Below are 13498 nucleotides of genomic sequence, written 5' to 3'. Positions count from 1 at the left end.
AGACTCTCATTATCAAGAAGTGCTTGCTGTGCAAGGGACAAATAGGCACCATGTTCTTTGACAGGTATGGAACGTTCCAGAACAAATGTAAGATCAATCACACTTCAGAACTCCCTTCTTAGCTCTCAGCTGAATTAATATTCACTGATGAACCAATGAAGGTAATCGTTGTGGGCTTTTTTCCCTCCCAACACTCAGAGCTCCCTTCCTCAGAACACCTGAGTGTGGCAGATGCGACGTGGTTGGCGCTCAACGTGGTTTCCGGAGGAGGCAGTTTCTCCAGCTCCCAGCCCATTGGCGTGACCAAGATTGCCAAATCAGTGATAGCTCCGTTGGCTGATCAGAACATCTCAGTATTCATGCTCTCTACTTATCAGACAGACTTCATCCTGGTAAGGAAACACAATGTGAGCAGATAAATGACAGAAGTCATGCTCTATCTACAGAAGACCTGATAGGAATCAGATGGGTGGCCTCTCCCGAGACTATTACTTTAAGGGAATGATCCCCAATTATTTCCTATTTACCTTCTGCGTGACTTCTGAATTTTTAAAATTTTGATAACGGGTAACCGACATGCAACATGGTGTCAGAAGTGGCACTGACTGCAGCAGTTTCTAGCATGTATTGAGTGGCAATGGGAAGCCTCTGGATTTGACCGTGGCACAGCATCAGGCCTGCACATCCAGTTACTCTAGCTTGCACTTTACTCAGAAAATGGGGCCCTCCCTCCCTCTGCCCCTAATCAGTGATAGCCCTCATCCTGTGGTCCCTGTGTGTTGCCTTTGGGGATACCTTGTTAAAATGTTTAGTGCAAGCTCTCCCCCTTGTCCTTCCTGCAGCACTCAGCGCCCCAGAGTTTTTTGAACTTCTGTCTGTCCTTAGTAGGCGGCTGGACCCCTCTTGGCCATAGTGCACATGCCTGTAAAATCATGTGTGTGATTGCCGAGGCGTCAGAAATGTTGCAGCTTTACACTTCAGCTGCTTTTGAACCACTGATAACCAGTTGTTTTGCAAAACAAAAATGGGGAAAAGGAAAAGAAGCTCTTTTGGTCCTTAAGAAGTATTCCACAACCAGGCAATACCTTCTTTTCTTTTCTTTTTTAGGACAAACACAAATGCACAATGGTCTGAGGAAACTTTTGTGCTCTCTTTATCAGGCTGGATGCTAAGAAAAGTGTAGTGGGGGGTGGGGGTTCCCAGGAGCAGAGTAGACAGTGAACCAGGGAAGTATCCTGCTAACTGTGCATGAGTGGGGAAGCTCATGGAAGGGCCTGTCTAGGAGCCAGGAAGATTGGAACTCCAGTGTCTAATAATAATAATAATAATAATAATAATAATAATAATAATAATTTATTTATACCCCGCCCATCTGGCTCAGTTTCCCCAGCCACTCTGGGCGGCTCCCAATCGAGTGTTAAAAACAATACAGCATTAAATATTAAAAACTTCCCTAAACAGGGCTGCCTTCAGGTGTCTTTTAAAAATAAGATAGCTGCTTATTTCCTTGACATCTGAAAGGAGGACGTTCCACAGGGCGGGCGCCACTACCAAGAAGGTCCTCTGTTTGGTTCCCTGTAACCTCACTTCTCGCAATGAGGGAACCGCCAGAAGGCCCTTGGCGCTGGATCTCAGTGTCCAGGCTGAACGATGGAGGTGTAGACGCTCCTTCAGGTATACTGGGCCATTTAGGGCTTTAAAGATCAGCACCAACACTTTGAATTGTGCTCAGAAATGTACTGGGAGCCCTTGCAGATCTCTCAGGATCGGTGTTATGTGGTCCCGGCGGCCACTCCCAGTCACCAGGCTAGCCGCAGCATTCTGGATTAATTGCAGTTTCCAGGTCACCTTCAAAGGTAGCCCCACGTAGAGCACATTGCAGTAGTCCAAGCAGGAGATGACTAGAGCGTGCACCACTCTTCCTAAACAGGGGACACAAAGACATATGCATACATACATGGCTGGCACACCCATAAGGCAAGGGGAGGCAACTGCTTCAGGCAGCAGAGCAGCAGATTCCAGTGCAGATCTTTATTCCCCTTGTTCCTGATCTCCCTGAGAGGGAGGGAGCACCATTCTGTGGTTCACCTCAGGCATCAAAATGTATTGGATCAGCCCTACATAAACACACATGCCCTTCCTCCCATCCAACCAATCTCTGTCCGTGGTCCTGTTTGATATGGGGCATAAGTTCCGACTCCCTGGGGCCCTGAACACCCACAAAATTCCCCATGAAGAGGCTGGGCACCCACAGATTTCGGTGCCAGGGTCATGCGTGCTGCATGGCACCCCCAGCCCCGGGCACCCCCAGGCCAAGCTGGCACTCCTGGTGAGGGGTTTCATGCATAAACTAGAGTTAAGCATGTTGGTTTTATGAGGCTGACTGCCCCACAGTAACCTCACCCTGGGAGCTTAGAGTGAAGGGCAGGCAATGAATTAAAATAATAGCAACAGTGTCTTGGTTTTTCTCATGAGCCGATTTCTTCTTCTTCTTCTTCTTCTTCTTCTTCTTCTTCTTCTTCTTCTTCTTCTTCTTCTTCTTCTTCCCATGCTCAGATACGTGAGCGGGACCTGCCCTTCGTGACGCACACGCTGGCTTCTGAATTCACCATCCTCAGGGTCGTGAACGGGGAGGCGGTGGCAGCCGACAGCCTCGGGATAACAAACGGATTTATGAAACCGAAACTGGGTATGGTTCCCCTTCAGTTTGCCACCTGCTCCCAGTTTTACAGGGGTCAGTGCTCTCTTTCTGGACACAGCCCATTGCAAACCAAGACCCCGTTTAATGGTGCGTGCCAATTTCCTTTGGGGGAGGCGCCATCCAACATCGTGCTACGATGAAGCAGTACCCTTGTTCCCAATGTTTTGCTGCAGCAGAACGTGGTTGCGGAAGAGAATTCCTCAGCAGGTTGCTGGTAACTCTGTTGTGTGAAGAACTGCGCCATCTATTGCATGATGAGTTTCTACTGATGCGCTAGGCCCCCTGCCTCCAGCCCTACCAGTCCCAATGAGCACAAGCTGCCGCAGCAGAAACAACTTATCATTCCTTTACATCTGTGTGTCTCTTCCTCTCTTTCAGTTCAGAGGCCTGTCATCCACCCACTTTCCAGCCCAAGTAACATGTTCTGTGTCACCAGCCTGGACCCAGATACCCTCCCCTCGGTTGCTACACTCCTTATGGATGTCATGTTTTACTCCAATGGGTAAGTTCAAACCAGGGAATTGGGGTGAGGGCACAAGGGAGAAAGAAGCTTCCTTAAACCTCACAAGAAATGCCTTTGGACTTAACCCGCTTGAGACAATTTCCCTTCATAACACCCTGGGATTGCCAGGATCGCTGCGACAAGCTTCTTGAAAGAAGGGGTGCCACATGATACCTGTTCCACAGGTATTGATCTTTTAGGGTGCACTTTGGAACTCCCTGCCTGTATTCTTCCTGCCACCAGCAAAAAAATATTTTTGTTTAGGCAAGGTATGTAGAATGATGGCATGCATTTTAATCTGGCTTTTAGCTTGTTGTTGATTTCAGTTTTGTTTATAGTTGTTTTTAACTGTATTAAATTTGACGCTTTCTTCTTTTTGTAAACTGCTTTGGGCACAATCGAGCAGCATATAAATTGTCCCCAAATTTGGTTCTCCCTTCCTCCACAGAGTAAAAGATTTTATGGTGGGCAATGAAGATTCTGGACACATTCGCTTTTTCTCATTCTCCCTCATTGAGGGTTACATTTCTTTGGTGATGGATGTACAGACGCAGAAAAGGTGAGAACCGGCTTCTTAAATCCTATTCACTGGGCCTCGAGCGTTTATTAGGAGACCTCGCATGTGCCCCCATGCAAACACACAGTGCCCAAATGAATGCCAAAAATCCAGCTGGCTCCTGAAGTAACTTAAAAGAGCCCCAGAATACATAAGGGCTTCATACACCCATCCCGAACATGGAAGCCATCATCAAAAAGCGAGCCAGAACAGTGCGAGGGAGTTACGCCAAGGGAGACGGTGGACATGAGGGATGGGTGCCTGGGAGAGGAGATGCCTTCAGGAACATTCCAGGGAAAACAGCACTTCGGGGTGGTCTTTGGTGGGATCTGGGTTCAAATTCTTCTGGGGAACAGAAGAAAGAGCAGCGGGTGGGATCTTTTACCTGGAATATAAGTGGCTTTTTAGGGACGTGGGTGGCGCTGTGGGTTAAACCACAGAGCCTAGGACTTGCCAATCAGAGGGTTGGCGGTTTGAATCCCCGCGACGGGGTGAGCTCCCATTGCTCGGTCCCTGCTCCTGCCAACCTAGCAGTTCAAAAGCACATCAAAGTGCAAGTAGATAAATAGGTACCGCTCTGGCGGGAAGGTAAACGGTGTTTCCGTGTGCTGCTCTGGTTCGGCAGAAGCGGCTTAGTCATGCTGGCCACATGACCGAGGAAGCTGTATGCCGGCTCCCTCGACCAATAAAGCAAGATGAGCGCCGCCATCCAAGTTGTTGGTCACGACTGGACCTAATGGTCAGGGGTCCCTTTACCTTTACCTTTACCTTTATAAGTGGCTTTAGAATTTTATATTGGCTATGTCTTGCAAGCCACTTTGAGTGTCATTGCATTATTTATGTTTGTTTGTTTATTAAATTTATATCCCGCCCTTCCTCTTAAGGGAGGCAGGGGTGGCAAAACAGTTTATTGGTTGTTTTGGTTGGTAGATGGATTGATTGCATTCATAGGCCACCTTTTTCTTCAAGGAGTTCAAGGTGGTGCACATAGTAAACTTTAGCTGGCGACAACCCTAAATCTAAAAATCTTGCATAGGCCTCCCTGGGTGCATAAATGGGTGGTGGGTTTCTCAAGTTCTTTTTAATACAGCAGGACGGATTGAAATCTTATTTTCCTGTTCTCTCTCTCTCTCTCTCTCTCTCTCTCTCTCTCTCTCTCTCTCTCTCTCTCTCTCTTTTTAAAAGGTTTCCTAATAATTTGTTGTTTACAAGTGCATCGGGAGAACTCTGGAAGATGGTCCGGATTGGAGGGCAGCCTCTTGGATTCGGTAGGTTGTGCCTTAGAGGCTGGCTGCTGACTTGCTGAGGTGGGGTTTACTGAGAAGCTAATGGATTTGCCTGTCGTTTCCCTGTCCATATATCCATCAGGGAACATGGGATATACAGGGTGAGGCAGGAGTAGGGCTGCAGTTCTTCTCTTCTCCTCATTGGGATATGGGGCACCTCTCCCTCACATGGGAAGTCCCATTTATCCAAGTGGCGCGGATCATTACCAGGGGACCGGCAACACAATGCTCTTTCCCACGATACGCCATTGTTTCTAGCCCAGCCATGGTACTCCATTCCATTTCCGCCTCCTTCCCACCTCAGCAAGTCAGCAGGCTGTATACCCCCTGGCCTGCGCTCTCATGATCCTTGCCATAAAGATTATGCACTTCACAGTTTTGCAGATGGCTCTGCGCAACAGGAAATGCCAAGAGCAGAGAGCAAACAAATCCCTGCAGTAAACAGAGGATCTTCTCAAAGCCTCTGTTTCTCAGATAAACTCATTCCTGACGCTCCCTTCACCGCCAGTTGAAGGACCTGTGAGTGCAGGAGCCAACAGGGCACCCTCTTCGGCGTAGGCGCCAACTCCTAGGGGCCAAGGCAGTGCCGGATTTACATATAAGCTGAACAAGCTATAGCTTAGGGTCCCACTGTCTTGGGGCCCCCAAAAAAAATTTTAAGGGAAAAAAACCTGGATGTACATTTTCAAAATGCAGTGGTACCTCAGGTTATAGACGCTTCAGGTTACAGACTCCGCTAACCCAGAAATAGTACCTCGGGTTAAGAACTTTGCTTCAAGATGAGAACAAAAATTGCATGGCAGTGGGAGGCCCCATTAGCTAAAGTGGTACCTCAGGTTAAGAACAGTTTCAGGTTAAGAATGGACCTCCAGAACCAATTAAGTTCTTAACCCGAGGTACCACCGTATATGATTAAAAAATAAAAAATAAAACCTACATACAGCAACAATGTTTTGTTTTGTGTTGCGTAGGTTCCTGCAATGTAAGTAATGGGCCTCCAATCATTTTAAGTTAGAGCTTCACAATTATTTCACTATTAATATACTTAATTGTATTTCAGTTCAACCAGTACTTTGAAAAAATACATATTTTGTTAGGTGCAAATGGCTTTAGATACCTATCAGGTCCATAAATTGCCATATAGCATATATTCAACAAACAAAAAAAGTGGCCATTTGTTGTTGACAAAGGACAGCTGGACATATAAGGGGCCCCATTACGTTCAGTAGCTTAGGGCCTCATCAAACCTAAATCTGGCCCTGGACCAAGGCAGTTTTGCAGACACCCCTCCCCATGTATTTTTTGAGGGAGCCAGATACCCTCGATGATCAGAGGGTGTCTGGCTCCTCACAACATCACATGTGTGATGTCAGGACATTGCGCAACTTCACTCCGAGCCCCCTCAATCCTCTGTAGAGAAGCTGGCACCTCTGCTCCTCTGCGTTCGGAACAAGTTGAAACTTTCCAGACTAGTCACCCTGGGTAGCCCTGCGGAAAGAAGATTATAGTAATCTAATCCTGGTTCCCAAAGCAGGAATGTCTGTGGCCCCGACGCATCTTTCCTTGGCTAACACGGGTGTTTGTAATGAGCTGTTGTTTTCTCCTCCTCTCTCCCTTAGATGAATGTGGAATTGTGGCACAGATTTCTGAACCGTTGGCAGCAGCTGACATCCCAGCCTATTACATCAGTACGTTTAAGTTTGATCATGCACTGGTAAGTCCCAGGGTGCTACTTTTAAACCAAGACCATTGGTCCTTCGAGAGGAATTAGCAGAGGCTGCTCAGGCAAGCTTTACCAGGGCCTTGTATTATTATTATTATTATTATTATTATTAATTATTATTATTATTATTATTATTGAAATTTCTATACCGCCCTTCATCCAAGAATCACATGGCAACAAATAACACTCCTTGCAGTTTAAAAGGCCATAGATTGTTTAATTAGCCAAAGGCCTTGGGAAAAGAGGAAAGTTACGCTTGTCACCTAAAGATTTTCCCCAGGCCTTTGGCCATTAAATAATCTATGGCCTTTATGTGGGGGCTATTATTAATATTATTGTTATTATTATTTTATTTGCTGTTTTTTATTATGCTTCAGATTATGTTTTTATTATCACATTCCTTGAATTTGTTCTTAATGATCTACACCACCCTGGGGGTCTTTTGATAAAGGGTGGTATGTAAATTTAATAATACTACTACTAATAATAATAATAATACCCTGGCTGGCAGTGGCTCTCCAGGGTTTCAGGTAGGGAATCTCCCAGCTTCACTTGCAGACACCAGGTGTAATAAACAAAAATCTGCCTTTATACAGGGATTGAACTTGGCTCCTTATTTCCTCATGCAAAGCAAACCTTCTGCCGCTGAGCTGAGGCTTTTGCCCGTGGAGAAAGAGAAGGTCCATTTTGGACATCCACCCACCAGCGATAAAATATCTTAGGCCGGCTTTGGCAGCAGACTAGTGACACTGTTAGGGTCTTTTGTTTTAATGTGTTTTAATGTGTGTGCCAAGTCGCATGCTGTGTTTGAGAGTCTCTCCCCTCACTGCCCCCCCAAATAACAATCCCTATGATGCTGCCCATTACCTTTCCTACATTAAGCCTCTTTCGGAGAGAGCCCTGACCTTCTAACCCATTAAAAGCTCAGGCAGCAAATCCCAGCTTTTCTCCTCCTCTGGCCAGGTTTTGTTTATATTTTTTTGGCACCGGCCTCTTTTCTAGCCTGGAAACTCCAATGTGTACTCTGTTTTAAAAAAAGAAAAAAAGTCAACACCATCTCAGATAGCGAAGGTCAAATGGTTAGATCCACTTGGTTTATTTCCTTAAACATTAACCACGCTGATAAGATAAGCCCATAAGAGCCTTCCTAAAGCTAACACACAGGGGCTTATTTCGCACTCGGGTGATAAGCCTGTGTCTGGGCTGCGCCACTTCGGAGGTGGCGGGGAGGGGGTGTGCCTGACGTCAGGGTCCAAAAAGTATTTCTTGCACCTAGAAAACTAGCTGCTCAGGGAGAAAAATAGATTAGCATCCAGCCATAGATTTCAGTGGCAAAGGGCTTGCTTTGAATGTATAGTCCCAAACTGAGTTCCTGGGATTTATAGAGAGGACTGAGGAGGTTCTCTGAAACCCTACATAGATGCTGCCAGTCTGTGTAGGCAATACTAAGATGGATGGACAAAAGTCAACTTCCTTTTGTCCTTGTCACTCTGTATTTCTGCATGCAGGGCCTTATTAGAGTGCTGTTATTGTTGTTTTTTGGGGAGGGCATTGTTTGTTTTTATATGGAGGAGCATTCGGTTATTTAACACCCCCATAGTTGAAAGTGGTTCATCCCTACAATTCTGCAGCACGCCCAACACCTTGCCACTCGCAGAACACCACCAGTTGGGCAGCCGCCTTGGTGGGGCTTTCTGGCAGTAGCCAAGGGAAAGTCTTTTTAAAAAGTGCTTCTCTGCCATGTCCTAAGGCCCTTAAGATGTCCTCCCAGGGACCTATAGGACTGTACCCATTATCGATTAGAAATTATGGGTGATAACCCAAAGAAGCCATTGAAGTGGCTGGACTGATTTGGATGGGTCTACTCTTGATTGTGATTTGAGAGAGCAATATCTGGGACACGGTTTTAGGGTGGGTGGGGATACGTAAGAAAACTACACATTCTCTTTCGGCAGTGATTGACAAAAGAAGAAAGTTCTTAAGAGAGATTGCTGTGTTTTCCCAGAGAGATTCAGAATGTTAGGTTTATTTTAATTCAGATGTGTGTAACTTGCATTTTCTTTTTAGTCATTTTGAAATGGGCATCTTTTTTTTCCAAGGGGCCAAGGTGTGCTTTCCCAAGCAAACTTGAGTGTTCTGTGTTTGTTCATGTTGTCATTCGTGTTCAGCTTTACTTTAATACAGTGGTACCTCGGTTCTCAAACTTAATCCGTTCTGGAAGTCCATTCCAAAATCAAAGCGTTGCAAAACCAAGGCACGCTTTCCCATAGAAAGTAATGCAAAATGGATTAATCCGTTCCAGACTTTTAAAAACAACAGCAATTTAACATGAATTTTACTATCTAACAAGCCATTGATCCATAAAATGAAAGCAACAAACAATGTACTGCAGTCACACAATCAATCAATCAGTAGCTGAACTGGGTTCCACACAGTCACAAAAACAAAAACAAGAGCCGCAAAAACAAAACCACAAAATAAATAGCAAAAACAGGCAGACCTCAGCGTAACCCTCAAAACGGAGTACGTTCTGTTTCCAAAAAGAGTTCACAAACCAGAACACTTGCTTCCAGGTTTGCAGTGTTGGGTTCCAAGTTGTTTCAGTACCAAAGCATTTGAGAACCAAGGTACCACTGTATTGTTAACTTTGTTTTGTCATGTTCCAAGGACTAGAAACAAATAAATGAACCTGACTCAGTAAAGCTAATGCTAGATATCATCTTAACATTCTGTCCATCTATTCTGGGCACCCTGCAATGTTGCATTTATGACAGTTGGCCTATAATTTATCATATCTAGAAGTCTGAATTTCTATCAAAATGTAGTGTCCTGGTTTTCAGGGCTGGTTGTCATTTCTTCCCCCCCATTACAGGTACCAGAAGAAAATATCAACGGTGTTATCAATGCACTTCAAGTGAGTCAAGCTGAAAAAGCACTAGGAATCCTTTGGAGCGGGACTAAGGGTGCATTTTCTGTCAAAAATTCTTCTCAGTATTTTCTTAGAGCAAGGAGAGAGAGAGAGAGAAAGTGGTTGGTTGGTTTTTTACTCCAAAGAAAGCCTGGGAAAAGAAGCCGTTGCCACGTGTGAAGAAAATAAGAAACAAAAGACTGCTTGAGAGGCATAAATAACTCCTGATAGCTTTTTTAAAAATAGCAATTTTGAAAATAAAATCTTCAAAGGGGCAGAGCATGGTGAGGAGCAAGAAGGAAAAAATATTTGGGATTTAAAAACTGTGGAGGGTTTCTGAAGTTCAAAATGTACCAATTCTGCTGTTTTCTCTTTCAACCCACCCTCTCCCCTTTTTCATTTTCATTTGCCGGTGTGACAGAAATACACCGTTATCCGAGGTTTGAAATAAAAGAGACTGTATACTTCAACTGAGGGAGGAACTGGGATGGAGCACATTTGTGAGGATGGGAAGAGCAAAAGTGTAGCACGCATTTCCGGAAGAACAGTGAGAAGGGGAAATAAAATACAATTTTGGACTCTTGTCGCCTTTTCTGTGAACAACAGGCCGGTCATTAAGTGTGTCAGGCCAAGAGGGTCAGTTGTTACAAGGAAACGTCACCATGCTATGAGGACAAAAAGGGAGCCGTCCTGTCTCAGACCATCTATTCCAGCATTTTGTTTAGAAACAGAAAGCAGATGATGGCTCCATTTTAGCTCTGTATCATCAGCACCAGCCTTTCTCAACCTCGGATTGCTGTTGGACTACAACTCCCATCATCCCCAGCTATCAGGACCAGTGGTCATGGATGATGGGGGTTGTAGTCCAGCAACACCCAGGCTCTGCTTGATTTCAGGCACAGAGCCATTCCCAGCCCTAACCACAGATGCCATTGGGGATTGAACCCAGTTGTTCGAACCACTACAGCTACAGCCCTGCTTCCCCATAGTGGCCAACCAGATACTTCTAGAAACCAGCAGTGAGCATTAAGACGACAGGCCTTCTCTGCTTGGTTGCAATACTGGCTCTGGTTTGCTCTGTTTGGCTAGCATGGAGAACACCTCTCAGGAGAGACACGTGAACTGATCTGATGCTCTGCGGAAGCCACCTAAAACGAGTGGCCACCTCTGTGCTGTTTGGCAGGGAATTTTTTCGCCAGGAAAAGGACTTCAGTGGAAGAGCCACAACTTCCCAGTGGCCAAGCCACGATATCTCCCAATAAAAAGGCAACGGAAAAGGCCTGAGACCCTGGAAAGTTGATGCCAGGCAATGCTGGACTCAGCTGACACAGCGTCCTCTCAATGGAGGCTGTGTCCATATGGGCAAATGGGGCACTGCCACACCAAACTCTGACTGCCCTCAGCCAGCCCCCACCTGCCTGCCTTCCTGGATGAAGACTTGGTCCAGGGGGTGGCATTGCCCCCATCAGCTTCCTCCTCCTCCCTCTCAGTTTGCTCCTTATAGAATTCAGCAAGAAAGACAAAACTAGACTGAGTTCACTCTGTTTGTCATTGGCTCTGGCACCACCTACTGGTGGGCTCCTTGCCTTCCAACCAGTCCCAGTGGATTGATCGGGTTACATATTCCCAGTCTTTCTCGGCAGGCAAGACTGGGAAATAAAACCACAAGCAATGTAGCTGCTCAAAACATAGCAGGATAGGTGTTTTCAATGACGTTGGGGTGGAATTTTTTCCAGGGCCTGGTGCTTTCCCCCCCGTGGAAAATGTTCCATGTTATAAGTTTATTAGCAACAGCCAATGGATGCCAACTGCTGGCACCCGCCGGTTGTTATGGACTCCAACTCTCATCAGCCCTGCTCGGGATAGCCAATTGTCAGGGATGATGGGAGCTGTGCCCTAAGAAAATTGCCCAAGGCAAACAGAGATTTTTTTCAGTGCAAATTTTATCAATCCAATTCAAAGGTTTGTGGAAGACCCAAACTGCCGTGCATTATCTCATTTTCAGCAGGTTGGAGCAGAGATGTGAGGGTGGGACAACATAAGAAGCTGCTTTTTATTGTCAGGCCATTGATTTCTCTAGCTGACTGGCAGCCGCTCTCCAGGGTTTCAGACAGAGGCACCCTCTCAGCCCTTCCTAGAGATGGCAGGGATTGAACCTGGGACCTTGTGCATGCAATGCAACTGCTCTCCTCCTGAGCTATTGCTCCTCCCCGTTTGGGAATTATAGTCATTTCCCTGTAGAAGCCAATGGGCGCAATTTGAATGTGTTCTCTTGGGCATAGCCCATTGACATGAGTGGGATGTGGTGCTTGTGCCCTCTGTTGTAGAAACTGACTTGGATCCTGGTCAGACGCAAAACTGGATTGATTTTGTTTGCTTAGTTCCGCCATTCATAATTGAGAGTTAGCCCTGTTGGATGCACTGCTGATTTTTTTGGCAACTGAAATGTTGATTTCGGACCATTTGTACAGTGGTACCTCGGGTTAAGTACTTAATTTATTCCGGAGATCTGTACTTAACCTGAAAATGTTCTTAACCTGAAGCACCACTTTAGCTAATGGGGCCTCCTGCTGCCGCCATAGCACGATTTCTGTTCTCATCCTGAGGCAAAGTTCTTAACCTGAAGCACTATTTCTGGGTTAGCGGAGTCTGTAACCTGAAGCGTATGTAACCTGAGGTACCACTGTACTTAAAAGAACTTCTCTGTGTCGCTGCAATTGTACGCCTCTAAGAGAGACCTCTGCAGTCTCCTGGTACATCTCTGCTGAAAAGTTTTCCAATCTAAGCAAGTTTCACTTTTTGTTTCTCTTAATGCCAGCTTGCTACTTTTCTCCAGGTGTCTAGTAATCCTCCTTCCTTCCGTTCCTGATGTCCAGGCGGTGATTGCCATTGCTGATGTAGCCAAAATGGTACCACCCACTTCCTCCTGGGGCTTCTTCAAGGCAAATGTGACATTAATTGGCAAATTCCTCTTTGCAGCTTTTGCCTCCAGGATGATGGGGCGTTTAATGATGAATTACTCCCTTCATTAGTCAGTTCCTGTTCCGTGTGGAGGGAAAGGCTTTATTTACAAATGCCTTCTCGTTTTCTAAGCTATTTTTCATACTATATAAACAGCAGCATCCAGTCCAGAAAACGTTATCAAGTGGAAATCAGATATCCACCATGAATAGAAGTCAGTTAAGTCACAAATAATGCAGGAAGTCACACTGAACATGAAGTAATAAAAAGAACAGCAGCCAAAAGAAGGAAGCTTCTAATTAAAGTTGCTTAGGCTCTTTGTGTGAGCAGAGCTCCACTGTAAGCATTCTAAAACACACATGGGGAAGATCAGGGCTGAGAAGCCTCTATCTGGACTTTATGACTCTACCCCACCTCCCACTCACCCACTTCTGTGCCCTCCTTCTGCAGGGCTTTTGCCTTGTTGGGATGCGTCCTTGGAAGTGTGCTTATGTCTCTTCCTTGGATGGGGGAGGAGAGAACCATGTGCACAAACCGCTGACTTTTACATGGTTAGAATCTGGCCTACTGGATAAAAAGCTAAGATCCACAGCAATTGTTCTGCCCACTTTTTGCATCTGGTCCTTCCCAGCCACTGCCATGTGCCTCCCCCCTCCCCCCCCCAAAAAAACACAACCCTGCAAGCATGTCCCGCAGATGAAAATGCAGCCCTCGCTCTAGAAGGATCTTGGCCACAGAGGTAATATGGTTGTGTCTTATTAACCAATGCCCAATACAGGGAAGCACATTTTAGAATTCTATCTCCAGCTAATGACTGAACCGGCAGCACCGCAGCTCAGCTCAAGAGCTCCCGAGACAGAA

General features: G+C 45.9%; 1 protein-coding gene and 1 long non-coding RNA gene across 2 annotated transcripts in view; one reads left to right on the top strand and one right to left on the bottom strand.

Moving 5' to 3' along the window:
* Positions 1 to 10254, top strand: part of CASTOR2 (cytosolic arginine sensor for mTORC1 subunit 2) — a 46781-nt gene extending 36527 nt beyond the window's left edge. Inside the window, exons 3-9 of the mRNA XM_081890592.1 lie at positions 199 to 392; positions 2557 to 2689; positions 3080 to 3203; positions 3652 to 3762; positions 4945 to 5027; positions 6665 to 6759; positions 9641 to 10254. Coding sequence (XP_081746718.1) covers positions 199 to 392; positions 2557 to 2689; positions 3080 to 3203; positions 3652 to 3762; positions 4945 to 5027; positions 6665 to 6759; positions 9641 to 9856 — 956 coding nt within the window. The 3' untranslated portion in view covers positions 9857 to 10254. The remainder of the gene's footprint in view (positions 1 to 198; positions 393 to 2556; positions 2690 to 3079; positions 3204 to 3651; positions 3763 to 4944; positions 5028 to 6664; positions 6760 to 9640) is intronic.
* A 2464-nt stretch (positions 10255 to 12718) lies between these two features.
* On the bottom strand, positions 12719 to 13492 carry LOC309358046. The gene is made up of 2 exons (XR_014163306.1): positions 13186 to 13492; positions 12719 to 13131 (listed from the first exon to the last, which is right to left on the bottom strand). It is a non-coding gene; the product is annotated as an uncharacterized lncRNA (long non-coding RNA).
* Positions 13493 to 13498: the final 6 nt, after the last annotated feature.

This window comes from Podarcis melisellensis, assembly GCF_964234715.1.
Source record: "Podarcis melisellensis genome assembly, chromosome: 15".
Classification (NCBI taxonomy): Eukaryota; Metazoa; Chordata; class Lepidosauria; order Squamata; family Lacertidae; genus Podarcis; species Podarcis melisellensis.
Note: the sequence above shows the minus strand (reverse complement) of the source record. Positions and strands in the feature narration are given on the sequence as shown.